Source organism: Macrobrachium rosenbergii, chromosome 1 (assembly GCF_040412425.1).
Source record: "Macrobrachium rosenbergii isolate ZJJX-2024 chromosome 1, ASM4041242v1, whole genome shotgun sequence".
NCBI lineage: Eukaryota > Metazoa > Arthropoda > Malacostraca > Decapoda > Palaemonidae > Macrobrachium > Macrobrachium rosenbergii.
Genome location: NC_089741.1, coordinates 38,925,699 through 38,948,359, shown reverse-complemented (window position 1 = coordinate 38,948,359; position 22,661 = coordinate 38,925,699). Strand labels below are relative to the sequence as shown.

Below are 22,661 nucleotides of genomic sequence, written 5' to 3'. Positions count from 1 at the left end.
CGGGTAACTAGCAAATGCTGTTCTATAAAGCTGCAATCTGCAGTGGTAAACATTATATTATGAATAGACAGAAACAATATGTAATATACATCACTATAAGTTAGAGAAACCAGCTGATAATTAATGAATAAGCACAGTATGGAGTACAGTACTGTATAACCTGTGGTAATGAAAGCTATCATTACTGTAATATATGTCTGTTGCCACATCTAGCACTGAAGTAATTGAATACAAAAGAAGTCAAGGAACGGGAGAAAGGATAAAAGGTGTATCACGGATCCACGAAAGAAAATTGAAATTTCGAGGCACCGAATGTGAAAATTAATTACCAAAATTTCTCTTCTATATAATTGAATGTGAAAAGTATTTGCCAAAATTTCTCATCTCTTTAATCTTCCCTGGGACGGAAGAATAACAACTTAAAGTGACGTTTTCGGACGCTTTTAGAGGTGCTGGGAGGTATAAAATGTCACAGAGGCGTGATTGCCAACTGCTCTGTAGTCCAACAATATTGCGTGTTTTTCCTTTCTGCAGTGAAACAATAAAAATATTAGACATACAAGGGAAATAATAGTTAAATGATATTTTACTTTAAAATAAAAAAGAGAGAGAATCGCGAAGAGATAAATTACAAGCAGGAAACTTCCAGAACCAAGAAAATAAACGACAATGCGGAGCCGTTACAAGGGGTAAGACTAAAAACGAATCCCTATTACTACTACTAATCCTTTTCCCAATCACGTTGAGACCTGGAGAAACGTCAACAAATAGGGTGAAAACATTGTCAAAATTTTGTATTGTAATATAATAGTAATTTGTGACGCCAGTACTTTAAAAAATGGCTTAGGAAATGAATGAATTGCAGGTGGATATGGAATAGGCTTAAGATATGGCGTTATTTTACCGTTAGAGCTCAGGATAGGCATATGAAGGTCCGCCAGATCGTTGATCAGACAGAGATCCGACCACTTTCACTGGTTACCTTCGTATCTATTTAGTTTTCAGTGCTTAAAAATTCAAGTTTGTGGTTAAACTTTAGTGAAAAATTAATATAATACTTTTAATTATGTGGGATCTATTTCTGGCCGATCAGCCTTGAGAGCGTCGTATTTTTTTTTCCAGTATTTTAGGCGTATTTTGAGGTTGATGCAATTTCTACCGGTATAGCCATTAGGCCTGTGGGTTTCCCGATCTCTAGTGGATCCAGAATATATATATATATATATATATATATATATATATATATATATATATATATATATATATATATATATATATATATATATGTATGTATATATATATATAATATATAATATACATATATATAAACAGTACATAATATATATATATATATATATATATATATATATATATATATATAATGTATATATATATATATATATATATATATATATATATATATATATATATATATATATATGTATATATATATATATATATATATATATATATATATATATATATATATATATATATATATATATATATATATATATATATATATATACAGTACATATATATATATACATATATATATACATATATATGCAGTACATATAATATATATACAGTAAACCCCCCATATTCGCGTTCTCATGATTCGCGGACTCAGGCATTCGCGGGTTTCTCTGTGGAACATATCTAGCCATCATTCGCGGAAAATTCGCCCATTCGCGTTAGTTTTCACTGAGAAATATTCACTAAATGCTGTATTTTCATAATTTTTCATGAAGAAATGCACTTTTTTTGATAAAACTATTAAAATACTCAGGTATAAGCATTTTTACAGGGTTTTTCTGCGTTTAAACTATCAAAATGGGCAGTTCTAAGTATTTTTAGAGGGGTTTTAAGTATTCGCGGATTTTAGCTTTTTATGGGGTGTGTGGGATGCATCCCCATGAATCTGACGGGTTCACTGTATATATATATATATATATATATATATATATATATATATATATATATATATATATATATATATATATATATATATATATATTGTGTTTAATATACATACATACATATACATACACACATATGTATACTAATGTAAGCCTACATACATATAAAATTTTCTTAATTTTATTATTTCTATAATAGATTTTTAATTTTTTCCCATTTTTCCCATTTTGATATTTCTCATTTATGTTATTATTGAAATCTTCAATAATATTGTTTTGTCATTATTTTTCATGGGGCACACGTGCCCAGGTTCCCCGGATCTGCTAGTGTTCACCATCTTGGACCCCAGTAAGAAACTGTATTTTGTTTGGGAAAATTATAAACATATCATAAATGTACCATTCAGAAAGGTAGGAAATGCATGAAATACAACATAGGCCCAATCGTGCAGAAAAATACATCATTCATGCATAGGCCTGTTAACAACAGCATAGGCCTAGTATTCTAGTTGCCAATGAATTTCGCTAAGTATAAAAGTGGACAATTCAAAAAAAGAGCGCAATGTTTATTTCTGGTCCGAACATCCCTACTCGATTTTTTATTTAATCTTTCAAATCTTCATAAAAAATAAAAAGTAAAATATTCTACATAAAAGAATGAAAAACTATTCTATATACACAGACTAATTCTTGCAAACTAATATTTATCACAATAGAAAATAAAATATATGTAAATAAATGAGGATTTTTTCTAAGTTTCATTTTGCGAAATGCATTTATGGACGTTTGAAGGGACATTTGATCCCCCAGGGCCTAGTACTAAACAAGGCAAAATACATTTGACCCCCCAGGGGCTAGTACTAAGCACGGCGAAACAGTGTAGATGAATCACTGCTTTGCCGTGTTTAGTACCAGCCCTCACGTGGAATTGGAGTTCAGACCAGAAACGAACTTTTGCCAGGAACTCTTTATGGAGATAGGCTACAATGCAGTATATTAAAAAGAATTTTTTGACCGAACAATAGGGTAGTAGGCCGATGGAGAGCAGGGAGACAGGAGTAGGCCTAGGCGCTGATAATTTGAACCTACTACCACAAAGGGAAACCCAGGACATTCCATGTGTTTAATGTCAAGTGTTACTTGGGGCCAGCCAGGTGGGGGCAAAACTCCCTCGGCCAGGTCAGGACACAATGCCCTAAGTCGGGTTAGGAAGGTAGGGTCTAGTTAGACCAGGAAACGTCATTCTGGGAAAGATTAGGTTTGGCCTGTTTTCATGGTCGGATTTCTCACGCTTACCCCTGTCTCCTTACTCTGCATCCACTACGAACAATATAAGAAAGGGTGTACCGTCAACTTCCGGTATTCACGGGTGATGCGTACCACTAAACTGCTCATTTTGATAATTTGAAACACCTAAAAACCCTCCAAAAATGCTTACACCTGAATATTATAATAGTTTTATCACAACAAGTGCATTTAGTCATGAAAATTATATGAAAATACAGTAATTTTTTTATATTTCTCTATGATAAATACCTCGAATAGGCAGATTTTCCACGAATAGTGTATATGTATGTTCCACAGAGAAATCCATAAATAGGTGAAGATGCGAATCCAGAACCACAAATAGGTGAGGTTCCACTGTATATACTGCAGTACAGGCGAGCTAATTGGAGGAATAGCCTATACCGAGATAATTTGAGACATTTACCCTCTATCCATTCATCCCTGAGGGGAAGGTGGTACTTCACATGACACCCTGCAGAGCTTTTCTGTAGAAATATCCTGAAATGCAGCAAGGACATTTATGTGGATACATTCTAACCTAACTAAGCTAGGTTGCTGCGGCCTTACCTTTTGGGGGGGAAGCTTTTTCTCTGAACGACCTCTTACCTAACCTGACCTAGAATGCCGTAGTCGAAGTCGTGAGGTAAAATACAGGGTTGCACCCTAACCTTTTATAGGGTGCCACTTTCTTAATTTGCACAGAGGCTTGCCCCCACTCCCCCATTGGGTCTAGGAAAGCTATCCTGCATAGTCTAGCTTAGTAGGGACTAGCTTAAGCAGGTTATGCCATCAGCCGGTAGCCTAGACCTATTGGTAAGTTCTGACAATTTAACTCCCCACCATACACAAACTGTGTATTTCCCAGCTTCTTACTTTATTTTAGGCATTTATTATTATTATATTATTGGATAATTCTCATAATTCATATTTTCACTGAAATTCACATTAATACATATAGTGCAACTGACTATCAAAGGGTAAAGTGTGAATCCCACAAAAGTTGTTGCTTACATTAATCCTTTTACTCTTTATTTTGTATCTTTAAATTTTAATGGCATCTCAAATTATGACTTCAGCCACCAGTCTAGGGCTTATTACATCTGGATTTTATTCTTGTTCCATATGTGAAATTAATGGAATCCTATTCACAGGAAGGCGCCCTGCAAAATGAAGAAAAATACGCCTCCAAGGTCTCCCCATAATTTTGAAAATGGCGATGAGAATGAACTAGAACCAGTGGAAATTGACTTTGGTGAATTTGAAGAGGTTAGTTGGAATTCCGTTTCTTGGAAGTTGTGTTCATGGAAAACTCCTTTTCTTTCTAATTCATAGTAAGGGCTGATGGAATGCACAGCTTATTATTATTTTCAAAAAAGTTATTAGAAATAGGAAAAAGAAGTGGCGAGCTGTAGACGCATCCCTTGAAAGACTGAAGATTATGATAAGTGTCAGGAAAAACATAAGTAGGAAAGACATTCTAGGTCTTGGTCATACAGTAATGAAAGTCACTCTGAAGTATATCTTTGTAGCATTCATTTTTCACTTGATGAGCTTGTTCCTTTCTGTTTCTTTTCAACATAGTTCGTATGAATTAACAGCTCCCATGCGTAAGAACTGGATTATTTTAGATTTAAGAATACCAAGTCAACTGCTGCCTCTTTAAAAAGAAAAAATTCTTTTCTAATAACTGGTCTCTTCTTTCTGTATTGGATGCTATCTTCTGTTGCTTCTTTCAGATGAACATCTTATTTTATGGAAGCTCAGATCTCAAGTCAGTGGCCCCTGTGGGCTTGTTCCTTATGAATAGGGTTCATCTTCTGAATAATAATAATTATCAGTTTTTCATGACCTAGAACTGATTGATGGGATGCTGTTTCATCACTTATTATTTTGAAGATGATGTTAGAACAGCATAGTTCAAGTCGACATCAGAACAGCTGTTGTTCTGCAAAATGCACTTCTAACTAAGTCTTTCTGTTGATATAGGTCATCGATTTAGATGGCATCGCAGGTGAAGATGAAGAGGAGGAGGAGATGGAAGAAGATGAAGGTGTTCCAGACATGTCTCGTGTGAGCTTTAAACAGCATAAAGGTAAAAAACTTGGTGACAATCTAATCCACGCTTATACTTTAAAAATTTATTACTGTAACCATCAGTTGGTGTTAAGTATATTTTATCAGAAGTCAGGGTCATTTGTGTGAAAATATTTTGACCTAGTTTGTTGTAAAATTTGTTTACTTTGTAATTGGCGCCCCAGATTTAAAGTATTGTCGCAGTAATTCACTCATAGTTTTTTGAGGCTGATATAGATGTCATTATTTTTTTGAGGCTGATATAGATGTCTGAAAAATAATGATGAAGGAACCAATTAAATATTACTGTAAATATCTTTGCTTCATTATCTGTTAACCTTGATGTTTCTCCATTTTGTTAAAACCTGTACTATAGTGTTGACAAAAACTAGTGTTTTGTGTAAATGTGAAAATATAGATATAAAATTTGTAGAATTTCATATAGATGTTGGGTGAACTGTTGTACTAATTGTAGGTAAGTAAAGATATAAGAATCCCTTGTGACTCTGCTAATGTGTTAAAACTAAATGACTTAGAAGTATTTCTGCCCCTATAAATCTTTTGAAGGAAAAAATAGAAATTTACTCTTCCTTTCAGGGTCAGTCTTTATTTGCGGCTTCACTTCCAATGGTTTAGTGGCAACAGGTGGCGAAGATGATTTTGCCTACGTATGGAAAGCAAATGATGGATCACTTCTTCACGCTTGTACTGGTCATAAGGTAGGTGATCACATTCTCTCTTTGCCCCTCTTATTAGAAGTAACTCTTCAATTGGTAATTATTTATTTTACCGGTCTGAACATCTCTTCCTGAGATTGTGTTCTTTAGAAGAGGTGTGCATGAAGAATTATTATATAGAAGTTTTATTTAGGGATTGCATTCAAATCAAGATTACTTTTCTTGGACAAATTACTTGTTAGATATAGATTTGAAAACGTCAGTTCAGGCCAAAGTCTGACTTCACTGGATGGGTTGATATCTTACTCGCCTAGCACTCTCTTAGGCCCGCGTTCGATTCTCTGGCCGGCCAGTGAAGGATTAGAGGAATTTACTTCTGGTGATAGAAATTCATTTCTCACTATAATGTGGTTCGGATTCCACAATAAGCTGTAGGTCCCGTTGCTAGGTAACCGATTGGTTCTTAGCCACGTAAAATAAGTCTAATCCTTCAGGCCAGCCCTAGGAGAGCTGTTAATCAGCTCAGTGGTCTGGTTAAACTAAGGTATACTTAACTTCTCAGATCAGGAACGTTAAGTTAAGTATACCCTAGTTTTACCAGACCACTGAGCTGATTAACAGCTCTCCTAGGGCTGGCCCGAAGGATTAGACTTATTTTACGTGGCTAAAAACCAACTGTTTACTTAACAACGGGACCTACAGCTTATTGTGGAATCCGAACCACATTATAGCGAGAAATGAATTTCTATCACCAGAAATAAATTCCTCTAACTCTTCATCAGCCGGCCGGAGACTTGAACTCTGGCCTACCGAGTGATAGGCCACAGCTCTACCGACTCGCCCAACGAAGAGCTAACGAGTTGAGCTTGTACTACATTGGCTGAATGTAGTCATAACCTAACAGCAAGGAAAAACGGAATTGTTAATGTTAAATATTTCATTTTGGGACAATTACCGACAAGCTCAATGGATTTCCTTTAATAATTAACATAAGTTACTTTTTTTGAGACTGCAGCTCTGAGGCATGAAAGTTGATATGCTGAAAAGTTAATACCCTTTGTTTGGAGAACTTGTGATGAATAAGGGAGCTGTTTAATAAAGCAAAAATATATTCATTTTTGAAGACTGTATATGTGTATCACCTAGAGAGGTCATAGCCCCCATGAACTTTTCTTTACTGTTCAGAACTAAATCCATATTTCTTTAATGAGCTGCGTTGCATCTTACCCACATTTGTTTTTTTACTTGTAGGATAGTGTTACCTCCCTGGCGGTCAGCCACGATTCTCATTTTCTCGCTACAGGCGACATGAGTGGGTACATTCAAGTGTGGAAAACCACAGATTTCTCAAAGATTTGGGAATTTGAAACCGGAGATCTCAGTGTAAGTTTATTCTCTCTCTCCACTTCTTTGCTGACTGAGACGTCTTGTTTTTGAAGACTTAGCAATATCTCCCCCTCTCTCTCTTTCTTGCCTTGTGAATTCGATGCCTGAAATGGCTCTAATATTGTGTCATCCAACATCCCATTATGTCATTTGTCTTCAGTACTTTGTCTAAGAGCAACCTTGGAAATAACAAGCATCACAAGATTTCAGGTACTTAAGCCTTCATTCACTTTTGTGAAACTGTTTCACTGAAAATGTCAAGAGGTAATTTATATTTTATTTCTTAGTGGTTGGCCTGGCATCATGCGTCTCATGTATTACTAGCGGGCACAATGGAAGGGGATATGTGGATGTGGCTGGTACCCCAAGGGAATGCACGTACTTTTCCAAGCTATGGGACAGCATCACAGTGCGGAGCATTTCTTCCAGATGGTAAGGGTTTTCGGGGATACTAAAATAACCAGTTATTTGGATTCAAAAAGATACAGATTTACGACAAGTACTGTGTATATTACTGTCACTGCGTCATTTAATGTCTTTGAAATCTCAAGGAATGGCAGTTAACTAATTTCATTTGATATCATCAGAATCTCGAAGGGTTGTGAAACCTTCAGAAGGCTGAGTGATAAACAACTTTCTTTTTTCTCTTTATTTAGGCAAAAGAGCTGTCGCGGGATATGATGATGGGTCAGTGCGTGTATTTGACTTGAAATCAGGCGAGCTGAAATGCCATTTTAGTGGTGGTTTGGCTCATTCGGGACAGGTGACGAGCATTTCAGTCCATAAGGACAATGCGCTGGTGTTATCGGGGTCGTCTGACTGTACAGCAAAACTTTTCAACACAGTTAGTGGCAAGGTAATTCACTTCAGTAAGGAGAAAAACTTGTTACCTATCTTATCTCTGTATTACAGAATGATTATCCTCACTGTCGAGCCATTCAGCCTCTCTTCATATGTTATTCTGCATCTTTTTTTTAATTAACATGCAAAATATTGTCTAGGAATATCCTGCTCTTGATAAATCATTGAATGACATTCCACAGGTGGTAGGGACCCTTAATTGTGATGCTGCTGCGGGGTCCCAAGAAGGTGCTGTTGGTGGTGTTGTTGGTGATGATGATGATGATGATGATGATGATGAGAGTGTTGAAAATGGTGTAGAAGCTGTCAGCTTTTGCCCATTCATTTCCAATATTGCTGTTACAACTACCCTGTCGGGCCTTGTAATTATATGGGACATTTCCACGCAGGTTTGTATAGTGAATGTTTTATTTAGTATTTTTTATGTATTTATATGTGCAGTAAAACCTCTTGTGTTTAGGTAGTTAACTGTAAGGGTAGGTAATTGGCTCTTGTTAAGGTTCATTTAGATTTAACTTCTCATGCGCAGTTGTCATATTCATGAATCGGTCAGTTGTAAGTTACTTGAAGCTCCGAATTGAAGTGTTAATGAATGAAAATGTCTGTATGTTTTTATTTGTTGAAAGCTGGTAAAGTTTATAGAAAACAACCAAGCAGGGTGTCATTCTGTGATGATCTGAATAATTACTGTTTAAAATATAAAGTCTTTGATTGGTGCTTATATCACGCCATTACAGTAGTTGTATTATCGCTGTAAAAATAGGATGCCTTACAAACATTACTTACTTTTCAGAGCCTTAGATATTTTTCAGTGTCCCAGGAATGTAATTATATTTATATCATTGAGTACTGTTACCTTTTCTGTAAAGTGTAGAGCGGAGCCATGGCTTAAGATACACAGTTCAATAAAGCCCAAATTTTGCTAGACGTTAGCCTGATGCTGTACAAAACACAAGGGCATAGTTAGTCCAGGTATATTTAAATTTTTTTGGTAACTTTTTGCAGATGGACAAAATGGGTAACTGTAATAAGAGTTACATCATACACGTAATAGTGCTATCATGTTTTTAATACCAACAAAGATCCCAGAACATTATATGAGACAGTTTTAGGCTCAATTTTTTTTTTTCATTGATCATAACCCAACTAATCACAGCACTAGGGTCAGCCACCAAGACATTAGCATTGAATCCTTCCTAACGAATCTTTTGTTAGTGCTTATTATTAGTTTTTATTATTATGAGGGAGAATGATACAGGTTTACCAAGGCTCACAGGATAATTTACTGTGCATATCCCATACATAAGCCAGTATGTGTTAGCAGTGAAAATCCTCAATAGCATAGTGGAGATGGCTATAGCTAAGGATCATTGCTTACCAGAAAGTGATTCTTAGTACAGTAAACCTCACCACTGACTTTTGGTAAAAAAAATATCCACTCGTGTCCCCAGTGAGGAAATAGATTGTAGCCACGGATATTGTACTCATTAAGCTAGTGTTTTCCCCTTGATATGTTAAAGGCAGTCCCCGGTTTACGACGGGGTTCCGTTTTTACGCCGCGTCGTAAACCAAAAATCGTCGTAAACCGAAAAATCGTCGAAAATTGTCAAAGATCCTAAGAAAACCTTACTTTTAATGCTTTGGGTGTATTGAAAACGATGTAAACTGCATTGTTATTGAGTTTTTTCATCAAAAACCCTCCAAATTTTTATTATTCTGCCGTTTTGGAGCCATATTTCTTCTGTCGGATCGGCGCACGACACGTCGTAACCCCGGAACATGCGTCGTAAACCAGGAAATATTTTCTGATGAATATATTTGGAAAGCGTCGTAACCTCGGAACGTCGTAAGCCGGACCCGTCATAAACCGGGGACTGCCTGTAACTGTCTTGTCGTATTAGGATGCATGGAAAATAATAGTTTGCACTTTAAAACAGTCTATTCTGAATGGATCATTTGCTCTCAGGTTATCAGACACACTATAGTACAAGGATGTGGCACATCACAACTTGTTTGGCATCCCAGTGAACCCGTTGTCTTTGCTGCTTGTTTGGACAGTGTGGTACGTGCATATGATGCCCGCTCGGGAGACCTACTTAAAAAATATACAGGACACCGAAGCAGCATATTTTATATGGATCTGTCAAAGTAAGTAAATATATATGCATAGGGCTTTTTGTAACTGATGCCAAGTAAATCACGTGTCCCTGTTGTGATCGAAGTAAGATATCGAGATTGTGTCACAGAAATTGATGTTTGCATTAGCTACAAGGGCAGACACTTAGGGAGTGATACAGTCTGTCTGTTTCTGTAGAATTGGTCTTATTTAAATTGTGAAATTGTAGTTAAAACCTTTTTATGTATGCTCTGCCTGTCAAAGACTAGCATTGTCTTTTACCTTTCAGACTGATTGTGTTCTCTGGCCATATAATGTAAGGCTTTTACTTTAACTGCTGTATATATTAGGTATAAAATATGATTTTGCTCTAGTATTAAGGGAACATGATTGGAAAAATCAAAAGTGTAAGGAATGTTACGTTTTGCCTTGGTGTTAACTCTGCTTGTTTGTGGGGAGCTTATGGTAAAGAGAATGGTCGTTTTTTGGGTTCCTTGTTAGCTGCTCCCTAACTTTCTAACTTTCCATAATTTTATGCTTTCCATAATCTTGTAGCAGAGTGCAAGTAACTTGACAAAAATATGTGGCTCTCTTTCAGAGTTTCAGAGAAAATTAAAAATGAAAACTTTGACTAAAATCAGTTATTGTAACTTCGGATATTTGATTTCAGGGATGGTACTGCTTTGGTCACTGCTTCGGATGATGGCACAGCCAGGGTCTTCAGTCTTATGGACAGTTAAAGATTGTTAATGTAAAAAAGTAAATATAAAGAGTTATTTTATTCTTGAATTTGTATTTTTTTTTAACATCATTGGAAGGATATTTTAATGCTGTTGAAAGGTACATTAGATTCCTTAACACTTGGAATGATTGATTTGTGTAAGATGCCATATAGGAAATTTCTTCACTGTGCCTTTTAAAGCAGTGTACAAAAACATTCCAGTATGAAAAAAGGAGTGTGTGATGAGAGAACTAACCTGCAGAAGATACTTAAAAAATGAAATCAAAGCCAATACTGGATTGTATACCCGCAAGATGGATTCGTGAAAGGAGACCCCTGTGATTAACGTAAGAGGAGAACCTTTTTGTATTTTTGTATAATATGACTGCAGTTTTAGTTTTTGTAGATTTGTACTACAGGCTTTTGGTCATGAAACTTCTCTCTCCTTTACAGGTTTTAACCTCTTGCTTTTCTCTGTTTCATTTAACCGTAGGGGGTTACTGTGTAGCACTGTAGATAGCACTACAAACTCTGTGCACCATTTGTACATCCTTAGCTGCGTTGCTTTGATGTTCCTGAACCACATTTTCACCTCTCACTTAAAAACAAATCCTTCAGATGAGTCTTACAAAAGCTTACAAGCATGACTTGGTCTTGTAGTACTATTGTATGATGGTACTATTTTATGCCAGGACGCAGCGTTCATCCATTGATCATACTATATGGGAACAGTGTTCATGATCTATGAAGGCTCTTGGTGGAAATGATCATTCATAATTCTCAACATGTCCTTTCTGACCACTTTTTAGTCATTTCCTTTCGTGCATCATGTATAAACATTGCTAATGTTGAGTATTATTCCACATTCTTTTCATGAAAAAGATTTACAGCTCTTCTATATTCATTTACCTTGTGCTTAATTTCAAAATTTGAACTCAAACATTTGCCATGAATATTGCTCAGTGACTGTTTATTCTTTATAGAGTACTTCACGAGGAATTTGTTCTGTTTTTGGTGAATTTAACTGATACCATTTTCTTTCCTCTGCCGTGTTGCTCAAGGTGGGAGTGAAGGACAACAATACCTGGAATTAAAGCGTAAAGTTAGTAGCATTTGTCAGAAACATTTTGTAGAAGAGTCTCTGTTAAAATAATTCAAGAAATATATAGAGGCATATATATTCAGTGAGTCTTCAGAAACTTTTTCCCATTTTACTAAGTGTCCTTTTGCATGAATAAGCCTTAAAAAACTATGGAAAGTTCCTGAACACTAACAGAACACAGCATATAAGTCTATAAATTACTGTGAATCTCTTAGCCCATATTTTCAGATACATTTTGTTTCCTTTAAAAAAATTACCATGAGTAATGATGCTTATGAACGGATTTGGTCACTAAGGATTAAGACTCGTGTTTCTTAATTGTCATAGGGTCTGCTATTTCCAAGTTCATGACAGTGTAAATAAACATACCTGGGCCAAAGCGTGGGTAAGCTTGCCTTTTGTCTTCGCTGTCACCTTCAGAGTATATTGAGAAAGTGGTTTGTTGAGCTGAAATCTGAAGCTCTTCTCAAATACAGGATCAGTTGTTTTATCCAGAATCTCTGTGGATTCCTTTAATTCAGGTTCGTCTTGGGAACGAAGAACCAGTTTTACGTAGGGATGTGGTGTCCTGCCTTTTCTCTTTGGTAGGTTTCTGAAAAAAGTTAGAATTTAGCAAAGTAATACGTTGATCTGAATGACCTAGGTTTTATAGTTTTGGGGTTAATGGAATTTTACAAGAAACCTGATAATAAACCTTCTGTCTGCTTGAACATCTGAAAAAAACCTGTTTTGTGACTGGTCGGTGCCTGACTTCAAACTTTATAAGCTGATGGTTAAAAGTTAGCGAACTGAAGTGGTTAAGAGAGAGAGTAAACTGCATAAACTGGTTAAGACCACATTATGTTCATTCGTTCATTCTTCACAGAATCACTTACCTTACTTTATGAATGCTGACAAGAAGAAAGCGAGGAGCTTGGAATTTTGCTGTGAGTTCTACAGTTCCATAGGCTGTATTTGCCGTGTCCCTTAAAAAGAGATTGAAAAAGATGAGACATACCTACAATTTTAACCTAAAATTTTGGGGGATAGGGAATGAAGAAAATATTCGTACACTTAATTGTTCATAGAATTTCTAATTCATATGCTTTTTACACTTTACTTTTTTGTATTTCATTAACTTTGCATGCCATAACGTATATCTACTTAAGACGACCTAATGAAGGGAATTTCTCTCCCAATTCCTTTTATTATACAAGAGTTATTGCTATTTAATTCATGTAGGCCTGCTCGTAATCGTAAAATGTTAGCTACTTACACTTGTGTGCCAGTAATAAAATCCTTTGTTGTTGATTCTCTTGACTCAGGTTCAGCAGCCAACACAGGGTCAGAATTACTGGATGTTAGATTTGAAGTTGCTGATGGGAAAATATCAGTCCATAAATGCTTGATGAACAACTAATATTGCAAAACAGGAATTAAGTGTGAGAATATAACTGGATCACAGAGTCACACAGATAAAGGTCTAAGTATTTTTACTGATTGATGACGTAATCCGTTGATATTTGGTCATCAAAGTAGTATTGAAATATTTATAATTAACTTGAGACAAACTTGAAGTACTCTTAGAGGGACAGGCAACCTATTTTTCAATTATCTACTCTAATGCGATATGTTTAAAGCCATGAAGTTCTTACAGTTTTAATGCTACTTGTGTCATGCAGGCAGTGACGCAAACTCATCTGATTCACAAGTAGTGGAGCCTTAAAGGGGAGAGAAATATAAAATAGTACTTGAGAAATTTCAATCTTTTTTTTCTCTCTTTTTTTGCTAGGGACCTAAAAAAAGGTTTGATAGGCCTAAGTGATGTTCTCTATTCATTGTTATCCATATCTGTGTATACTTTGATATTTTTGAAATATTCAAATGTGCACATATCCATGATGATCACAAGTTGTTTCCCTTATGGATTGCTGATTCATACTCCCTAACCTACCTTCGTTGGTCAAATGTGTTCCTGCTCTTTTATCAGTGTTCTCCTGTATATTTATGTTCCTCGCTTCTGCCGATTCGTTTTCGCTGGTTTTTCGTAACTGAGGGGCGGAGGATGAAGCTCTAGGGATGCTAGTTTGAGGGAGGATTTCTTGAGCTTCCACTCTTTGACTTGAGGAGGTTCCACCTCCTTCCAGGTAACCTCCAGGTAATCTTCTCTCAGGTAGCCTTGTGGATGTTGTTGTGGTAATGTTTTGTATGGTACCAGGTAGTATAGGTTCTGATTCAGGGCGCCTTATGGGCAACGGTTGAGGGGTTTGCTGGAAAGTGAAAGAGCTTATTAACAGTCTGGAAAAGATTTGGCGTGAATGCTACCATTGAACTATGCATTTATTTATTTGAACAACATTGGTCATATCTTTTCTGAGATGCCTCAGTGGCTTCTCTAGTGCAAATCCTGGCCAGTTGCCTGTTGTGTATCACTGTTGGAGAATTTGATCTCCAAAATATGTCCAGCAGTTCATATTCTTCACTAGAGGAAGTTGACAGATAGTGTCAGAAATGGTACTGTAATCCTATCTGCCATTAAAAGTCTGTGCTAATCCTACTGTGAACAGTTTTTCAGTTCTGCAAACTACTAAGCAAAAATGACAAGTTTTTGTTGTACAAGCATGTGAAGTCACCCACAGTGGGTATGTACAGTATACTGTATATAATACCTGAGCTTGTCCTGCGGCACTTATTTCCATCGTCAGATCCAAAGGAAAGCAAGTGCGAATGACATCTTCGACACCAGTCAGGAACTTCCTCTCTCTAATAAGATAAGAAACAAAATTACGAAAATATTATGCGTAGTGTTTTCAGAATAATTTTTCATGGTACAGTAAATAGTTCAGAACAGTCTTAAATACCTTTTAGCGTCATAGCAATGAAAGCAGTAAAGTGCCTTGTTTTGTGAAGTATTCAACTATCAATTCTCCTGTCCCCTTTTGCCCCACTAAATATTTGCGCTCCCAAGTTTCTTGAAACGCAGATACTGTTCCATAATAGAATGAGCTGTACGTTTGGAAGTTTTATTTCTCATTAGGCATGGACATTTTTTGTATGTATTTATCTGAATAAATTTTGCATCATATATGAACCTGTAGAATATATCTTGTTGGTGTTTGTTGAATACTCGTATGAAAATTTATAACCTCATATGACAATGTATAGGAATTTTACTGCCTCGTGTCTAGTGTACCGTGAACTATTACCTAAATTATCTCTCTGAAAAAAGCAAATGTCAGAATACTTACAAGGTACTTGAAACTTCATGTGTAATTTCATTATTCCATGTATACAGTTTATTAATTTTCTTCAAACTAATGATGACTCCGTCAAAAGTGCCAGTATTGTATTCCATAAGAGCCGTAAGTTCAGATCTTACCAAGTTAGCGTATCGTAGCTCCAAGCGCAGTTTTGCATTCACCTGTGAATTTAATGTGACATTAATCCATGTCATGACCAATGTTTTTACATCGGATTTTTGTTTTATGAGGTTAGATGTGAAGCAAGTCCTGTCCACTCTCTCATGCATTGCACTGATGGAAATTTGAAGCGCAGACATCTTGCATTTTGATAAGGAATATGGGGCCTTGTCACATTAAGTTTCGTATCCTTTTCTGAGGCAGTGTACCAGAGTACAAAAATAATAAAAGGTAGAAGATGAGAGGGGAAAGGAAAATACAGCCAATGACATATGTGGCTTGAATTTCATGAAGATTTCAGTCAGTGAAAGGGAGTTCTTGAGTTGGTGTGTGACTGGAGGAGAAGAAAGGTTAATAAGGAAGTGCATCTTAGAAAGAAGTGATACAGGTGAAAATGTTGAAAGTCACGCATCAGTCGGGTGAAGTTTCGAGAAACTGTTGAATGGAAAGAGAAACCCACAAGATTCCTGTGTATACCTTGTTTACTTGTAAAATATTTACATTACTTTAATCTCAAGTACTTTCAGGTCTAATCAGGCCCTTTTTCAAGAGATGTGAGGTAGTGGGCCTTGAACCAGCCTGACTACCTTCACATCTCTTTGAAAAGGGTAAGTTAGACCTAATACTCAGATTGAAGTAATATGTAAATATTTTTACAAATAAACAAGTGCCTATACACACTGGAACCTTGTGGGTTTCTCTTTCCATCTTCAGAAGAAAACTGAAAGAGGTTTTTGCTTGGTTTAAACTGTTGAATGTAAGTGACGGAAAAAATGGAGAAATGGATGATGTATGAAGTGAGGGGGGAGGGGATGTAAATCTTGGAGTGATTGTTGAGAACAGAAAGAATGTACTAAAGGTGCTGATATAAAATTGCAATAAGCTGATAGGGTTGTGGTTATAAGACTAACTGAATAACTATTGCAGCTAAGGACTCCTAAAGAATTCATTTCCTTTTCTGCGAGATAAAAGGGGGTAGAGGGAAGCATTAGAAGTATAGTGGCATAATGTTGAGTATATCTGAAGATGGGTATGAAACTGTTATTATTATTCAGAAGATGAACTCTGTTCATGTGGAACTAGCCCATAGGGACCACTGACTTGACATAGAGCTTTCAAAGAAAATACTGTTGACTTATTAGAGATCAGTTATTAGAAAGTAGAAAATAAATAAGGACTGTGACTGAAGAATTGGATAAAGAAAAACCAAACTTTGAGCAGGCAAGTACCTGAAAAGAGAGGACTCTGAGTTTTTCTCCTGAAGGCCACAGGGCAAATCCACAGTAATCTCCGCAATATCTGTTTTGAAATAGAGCTCGATTAGTTTGTTCTTTTTAGTTTTTTTTTGCTATTCTCTATCAAAGTAAAGCTTTAGTGTCCAAAGGATGTATGCATCTTTATATTTATAGAATCATTTTGGATTTTCTTTCTTTTTTACAATTAGCTTTTAGAGTATATTGTAATCTCAAGACATGTTTTTATATACAGTACCAACTTGGTCATTTGACCTGGATTATGTGACTAAGAATATTTTGGTAATGAGAAACTAATTAGTAAACAGTACTACTCAGTCAGCATCCAACTCTCTCTCTCTCTCTCTCATACTTGCATTACTGAGTCTTGGATGAACCCCCTGTGCAGAAAGCTTCCACAGTTTTGGCTTTTTCATACACCATAAGAAGGTCATCGCCAGCCAGTAAAATCCCCTTACACACATTGTGCCACTCACCTCAGTGGTGTCTTCATTGCTGTGAACAATTTTATTTTATTTGATCTATTTTTTTCAATATAAGTGTTGGGCTCCCCACCATGGACCTTGGCCACTGGGTGAATGTAATTCTTTTTCCCTGGCATCCCACAGAAGTTACAGCATGGTTGGTACTGGAGCATCTCCTTCCACAAGGGCTTCACAACCCTCAACTAGAGTTCCCTGCCTTTGTGTATGGTGTATTCATAAGAATCCCAAAACATTGTCCTTCTAAGCATTGGTCCCCAGAAATACCACATACACCAATACATACAAATATACAAATATATATATATATATATATATATATATATATATATATATATATATATATATATATATATATATATATATATATATATATATATATAATGCTTCTTTCTTCTCTCTTCCACATTCAAAATAAGACTGCATTCTCATCAGACATCTCTCGCATTCAAAATTTAAGATCCTATGTAATAGAGCTAAGCCTATTAAAATTATGCTTGCCATAAAACAGTCTTTAAAAGTATTACACAGAAAAAGTTTTCGTAATAAACGAATTTTATTGGTTGAAAAGTAGTTATCTTTACGGAAACGATATGTTATTATGTCACTTAACAATGCAAACCTTTTGACGTTAGTATCACTGGGTATAGGCCTAATTTTGACTTATAATGGTATGAAAATTATTTCTTTACTGGCCGTTATTAGATTGCCAAGCTGAAGAAAGAGGCGGGAACCATATTCAAGTTTTTTTTTGTTGAGTATTTTGTAAGCGTCTCTAAAAACTACTCGCAATGAAAATGAGATAGATAGGCCTACTTTTGTAAGGGGATCAGTTTTCAAATATATCAGACGAAACATAAACTTCCATTTATTTATATATTTATAATAAACTTTACGGATCATGTCAAGATTAGCGAACCCAACATCTCCATGCCAAGAACAGCGAACCCAATGATCCCCATGTAATGAATGGCCAACGCTTTCCGGTCCGAACTCCAGTTCCACACGAGGGCTATATTACGCTGTTTAGCCGTGTTTAGTACTAGCCCCTGGGGGTGTCAAATGTATTTCGCCTTGTTTAGTACTAGCCCCTTGGGAATCAAATGTCTGGTACCGAAATGTTCATGTCTAGAACAGCGAACCCGATTATTCCCGTGCAAAGAATAACGAACCCAATAATCTTCTTGTAAAGAACAGCGAACCCTGCTGCGAGTGGGTTCGCTAATCTTGACATGACCCCTTCCATTTATTTATATTTATAATAAACTTTACCTTCATAAATTATGTTAATATTCTAAATAATCGGTTCTTTTAATTGGAACGTTTTAGTACTACTTAAAAAACCGGAAGACTGATACTTACATGAAGGTGATGTCGATCACGATCTTCGACAGAGACTTGGAGACTACCTTGACAGACAAGACCTGAAAAGATTCCTTTCCTCCAGGTCTTCGAAGGATATTTGCCGATCGCAACTGGAGCCTGGACACGAGGGATGGCAGGAATCTTGTTTTCAGGAATTCCCCAAAGGACGGGCTGGCGAAGGACCACAGTTGTTCGATCTTCTGTTTTGGTAAGAGGTACAAGGGACGTCTGTCTTTACACTCATTTTTTATTTTTTTTTTTTAGGTCACAGCTGCATTGCTCTCTGTCATTTCACTGTCCATTCGTGCCCTCCTGTCTCCCCCTAAAGTTAGCTCTCCAACTTTTATAACCTTACCTTGCCCTAGTCCGATTTCCGTTAAGAAACAAATCCCCACGCTAGACCTATATGAGTCTAAGTGCATAATAATAATAATAATAATAATAATAATAATAATAATAATAATAATAATAATAATAATAATAATAATAATAATGGGGGTCTTTAATCTCTACCTAAGTCATCTTTTGAGCTGTTTATGTGGCGGTTATAATTACTCAATGGCCTTTCTTCAGCTTGTTTATACGAGTTCAGGCAACGTCGTTGTCTAGAATGCAAAAAATGATCATTTTATGAAGAACTGAGGATATCAGTAGAGTCCCTGTGCACATGGCTTCTTAGAGAACGACTAGACAATAATAATTATTCCTGTTTTATTTTAATTTCATAATAAAGACTTCATCTTTGTTTGAAATCAAGCTTTTTAATTAAAACTGCAAACATACTGCATATACGAGTATACCTAGACTACATGACAGGATGTAGTGTGAGCACACAGATAAGAAAAAATAAAGAAAGGAAATGTCTTCTCCAAGGTACAGATAAGCAAAAAATCATAAGTAACTGTCGTGTTCTCTCCCCTTCACGCATAGATACTAGACGTACTGTTCCCCTCTCTAACGGGTTCAGGCTATTATGCAATGTTTTGTCAATGTAGCTTAGCGTGTTTTTCTACACTTGAATGGCTTCCCCACATCTCCCCTTATCTAGCTCTACACTGATGCTGTTTATATATATAAAATGTGTGTGAGAGAGAGAGAGAGAGAGAGAGAGAGAGAGAGAGAGAGAGAGAGAGAGAGAGAGAGTCCCAATCTCCGAATGAAGTGAACTAAAATGAATGTAGAGGGAGGGAGAGAGAATTTCCCTACCTTTAAATTAAGTGAACGAGAAAAAATACCCCATTGTATTGATACCAAAACGCAATTACTGTGTTGCAAACGTGTTAATGCTATCCAGCTGAGAGAGAGAGAGAGAGAGAGAGAGAGAGAGAGAGAGAGAGAGAGAGAGAGAGAGAGAGAGAGAGAGAGAGAGAGATTTTATGCTAGCGTTCTATTTATTTCAGAGACCCACAGAACCAGAAGTAGGGGTGAATTCATATATTGCAAAGCAGTAAATAAAAATTGAAAGCCTCCTGAAACTATTCAGAAATTTTCCCTTGCGTAATCGTAGGCTGAAAGAATGTTGAACAGGAATAATAAAGAATAATCGTGTTGTTGTGCGTAGATAGTATATATGTATTATCTGTCTAGCTATACAGAAACCAAAGACAGTTTAGTCTAGGCCTAATTAGATTTAAAAGCATCTGAATCCATATACGATAGTTTTATAGGACCTGAAGACAATTGAGGACAGTTGTGAATCTCTACGATAACGATTTCCTGAAATACCGACTTGATAGCTCACAGTGTACCGGATAATCAAAAGATATCAGTTATCACTGGCTGCAATCACTTAGAATTATCAAAGTAATATGTGTTTTTTAATAATCCCTTACCTTGTTGAAGAAAGTGATCAGTACCGGTTCAGGAGCATCAAGCTAAAAAGAAAAAAAAAAGAATGAAAAGTTAAGAAATCTCTCTCTCTCTCTCTCTCTCTCTCTCTCTCTCTGATAGCGTACTCGTGTTTCTTCTGATATTACCCATGCCACCACACGTACATGCAGTGTTCTGAAACCCTATCACAGTGTAGTGACTGTCATCATTCAGACGTCCCCATAGGGAAGGGAAGGGGGGGGGGGAGGGAGGGTTTGTGTCGTCAGTGCACCTCACGTGATACACTGTACGCATTACTAAAGGGTGTTATTTAAGGACCTTGTACTTTATGCAATACATTTTCCGGATCTCTTCATCTCGCTATCTCAGGGCTTCTATTCGTTGTTTATAAACCAGTTTATAATGACAAAAGCAGTACCATCATACGTAATGAGCAATGTATTATGCAAAGGAAGGAAATAACACGAGAGAGAGAGAGAGAGAGAGAGAGAGAGAGAGAGAGAGAGAGAGAGAGAGAGAGAGAGAGAGGGGGTTACGTAGACATAGCTGGTCTCTGGAAATTTTCCCCAGTTTATAAAAACAAAAAGTACCATTTGTTTCCGGAGAGAGAGAGAGAGAGAGTGTGTGTGTTATGTAGGCAGCTAGTCTCTGGAAAACTTTTCCTTCCACAGTTTATAAAAGCAAAAATAGTACCATTTGTTTCTGGAGAGAGAGAGAGAGAGAGAGAGAGAGAGAGAGAGAGAGAGAGAGAGAGAGAGAGTTACGTAGACATAGCTGGTCTCTGGAAAACTTTTCCAGCATAGCTGGTCTCTGGAAAACTTTTCCACAGTTTATTAAAGCAAAAATAGTACCATTTGTTTCTGGAGAGAGAGAGAGAGTTATGTAGGCATAGCTGGTCTCAGGAAAACTTTTCCATAGTTTATTAAAGCAAAAATATTACCATTTGCTCCTGGGGAGAGAGAGAGAGAGAGAGAGAGAGAGAGAGAGAGAGAGAGAGAGAGAGAGAGTTATGTAGGCATAGCTGGTCTCAGGAAAACTTTTCCATAGTTTATTAAAGCAAAAATATTACCATTTGTTCCTGGGGAGAGAGAGAGAGAGAGAGAGAGAGAGAGAGAGAGAGAGAGAGAGAGAGAGAGAGAGAGAGAGTTATGTAGACAGCTGGTCTCTGGAAAACTTTTCCACAGTTTATAAAAGCAAAAAAGTACCATTTGTTTCTGGAGAGAGAGAGAGAGAGAGAGAGAGAGAGAGAGAGAGAGAGAGAGAGAGAGAGAGAGAGAGAGAGAGAGCTAGTCATTGGGAAAATGTTTCAAGTTAATAAACAAACCGTGAGCAAATAAAAAAAAAAAAACAAGAAAATGAGGAATTTGGAAGGAAAACAGTGCATGTTTAGAGGGTGAATATTTAAATATTATTATTATTATTATTATTATTATTATTATTATTATTATTATTATTATTATTATTATTATTATTATTACTTGAGAACATCCAAGCCTTACCATTAGACACAACTCAGCTCCAGCCGCAATAACGAGAGATGTCCACGGCACTCCAAGCTCTGCTAATCGTTTAGTCACCTCTCCAATGCCTCTTCGACTGCAGTACAGGAATATCCCTAATCTGACCAAAGGTGTCCACAACCAATACAGGACGATGAACACAAAAAATTCGCTATCCCTGAATTTTCCAAGACTGTAGTTGTTAGTGTCACGTGCCGGGTCAGCTGTTTCTTCTCCCCCGGTAGACCTAAAAATTGAAGCGGCGAAGACGAAGATCGTAAATAACACGTAGGCGAGAATAGCGCTGAATTCGCCTATGCCGAGGATCGTCTCATATACCAGTAGTAATGCGAAACAGTCTAAGGCGTCGAACCAGGAAGGGAAGTACTTGTCGATTTTTAATACTGATGATTCAACCGAAGTCGACTCAGTCGAAGGTTGGGCATCGGCTTGATTTTCCCGTGTCTCCATCTTGAGAAGATGTTAGATTTACCGTTTAGTATTGCTGTCATAAACTTTCTAAGTTACCGAAGTCTGAACACGGGTCGACAGCTCTTATGTAGGGAGCCAACCTACGTAGCTGTACCCCGTAAAGGGCATCAGCTGACCACTGCGAGGGTAGAACTGTGTGACCTTCCGTCCATGGCTTATCGCATGTAATCTTATCGTGTTTATCAGGTTAAGTAGAT

At 36.6% G+C, this 22,661-nt stretch overlaps 2 protein-coding genes across 4 annotated transcripts; one reads left to right on the top strand and one right to left on the bottom strand.

The window, feature by feature from the left end:
- Positions 1-695: 695 nt before the first annotated feature.
- LOC136855486 (angio-associated migratory cell protein) lies at positions 696-11,111 on the top strand. Of its 2 annotated transcripts, none has more exons than XM_067132609.1 (10): positions 696-772; positions 4,361-4,475; positions 5,196-5,301; positions 5,880-6,001; positions 7,211-7,342; positions 7,633-7,777; positions 8,002-8,201; positions 8,389-8,595; positions 10,173-10,354; positions 10,993-11,111. In XM_067132609.1, the coding sequence occupies exons 2-10, from the start codon at positions 4,377-4,379 to the stop codon at positions 11,060-11,062; spliced, it is 1,263 nt and encodes a 420-aa protein (XP_066988710.1). In that variant the 5' UTR covers positions 696-772; positions 4,361-4,376; the 3' UTR covers positions 11,063-11,111. The 2 variants fall into 2 exon arrangements, with proteins under 2 accessions (XP_066988710.1, XP_066988772.1); XM_067132671.1 differs by lacking the exon at positions 696-772 and adding an exon at positions 998-1,020.
- LOC136854661 (uncharacterized) lies at positions 11,087-22,598 on the bottom strand. Of its 2 annotated transcripts, XM_067131280.1 has the most exons (11): positions 21,973-22,598; positions 20,476-20,517; positions 18,641-18,843; positions 16,773-16,842; positions 15,373-15,545; positions 14,794-14,887; positions 14,079-14,394; positions 13,401-13,500; positions 13,021-13,110; positions 12,515-12,737; positions 11,087-12,127 (listed from the first exon to the last, which is right to left on the bottom strand). In XM_067131280.1, the coding sequence occupies exons 1-11, from the start codon at positions 22,441-22,443 to the stop codon at positions 12,014-12,016; spliced, it is 1,896 nt and encodes a 631-aa protein (XP_066987381.1). In that variant the 5' UTR covers positions 22,444-22,598; the 3' UTR covers positions 11,087-12,013. The 2 variants fall into 2 exon arrangements, with proteins under 2 accessions (XP_066987381.1, XP_066987443.1); XM_067131342.1 differs by lacking the exon at positions 20,476-20,517 and having other exon boundaries at positions 21,973-22,579.
- Between the last annotated feature and the right edge of the window lie 63 nt (positions 22,599-22,661).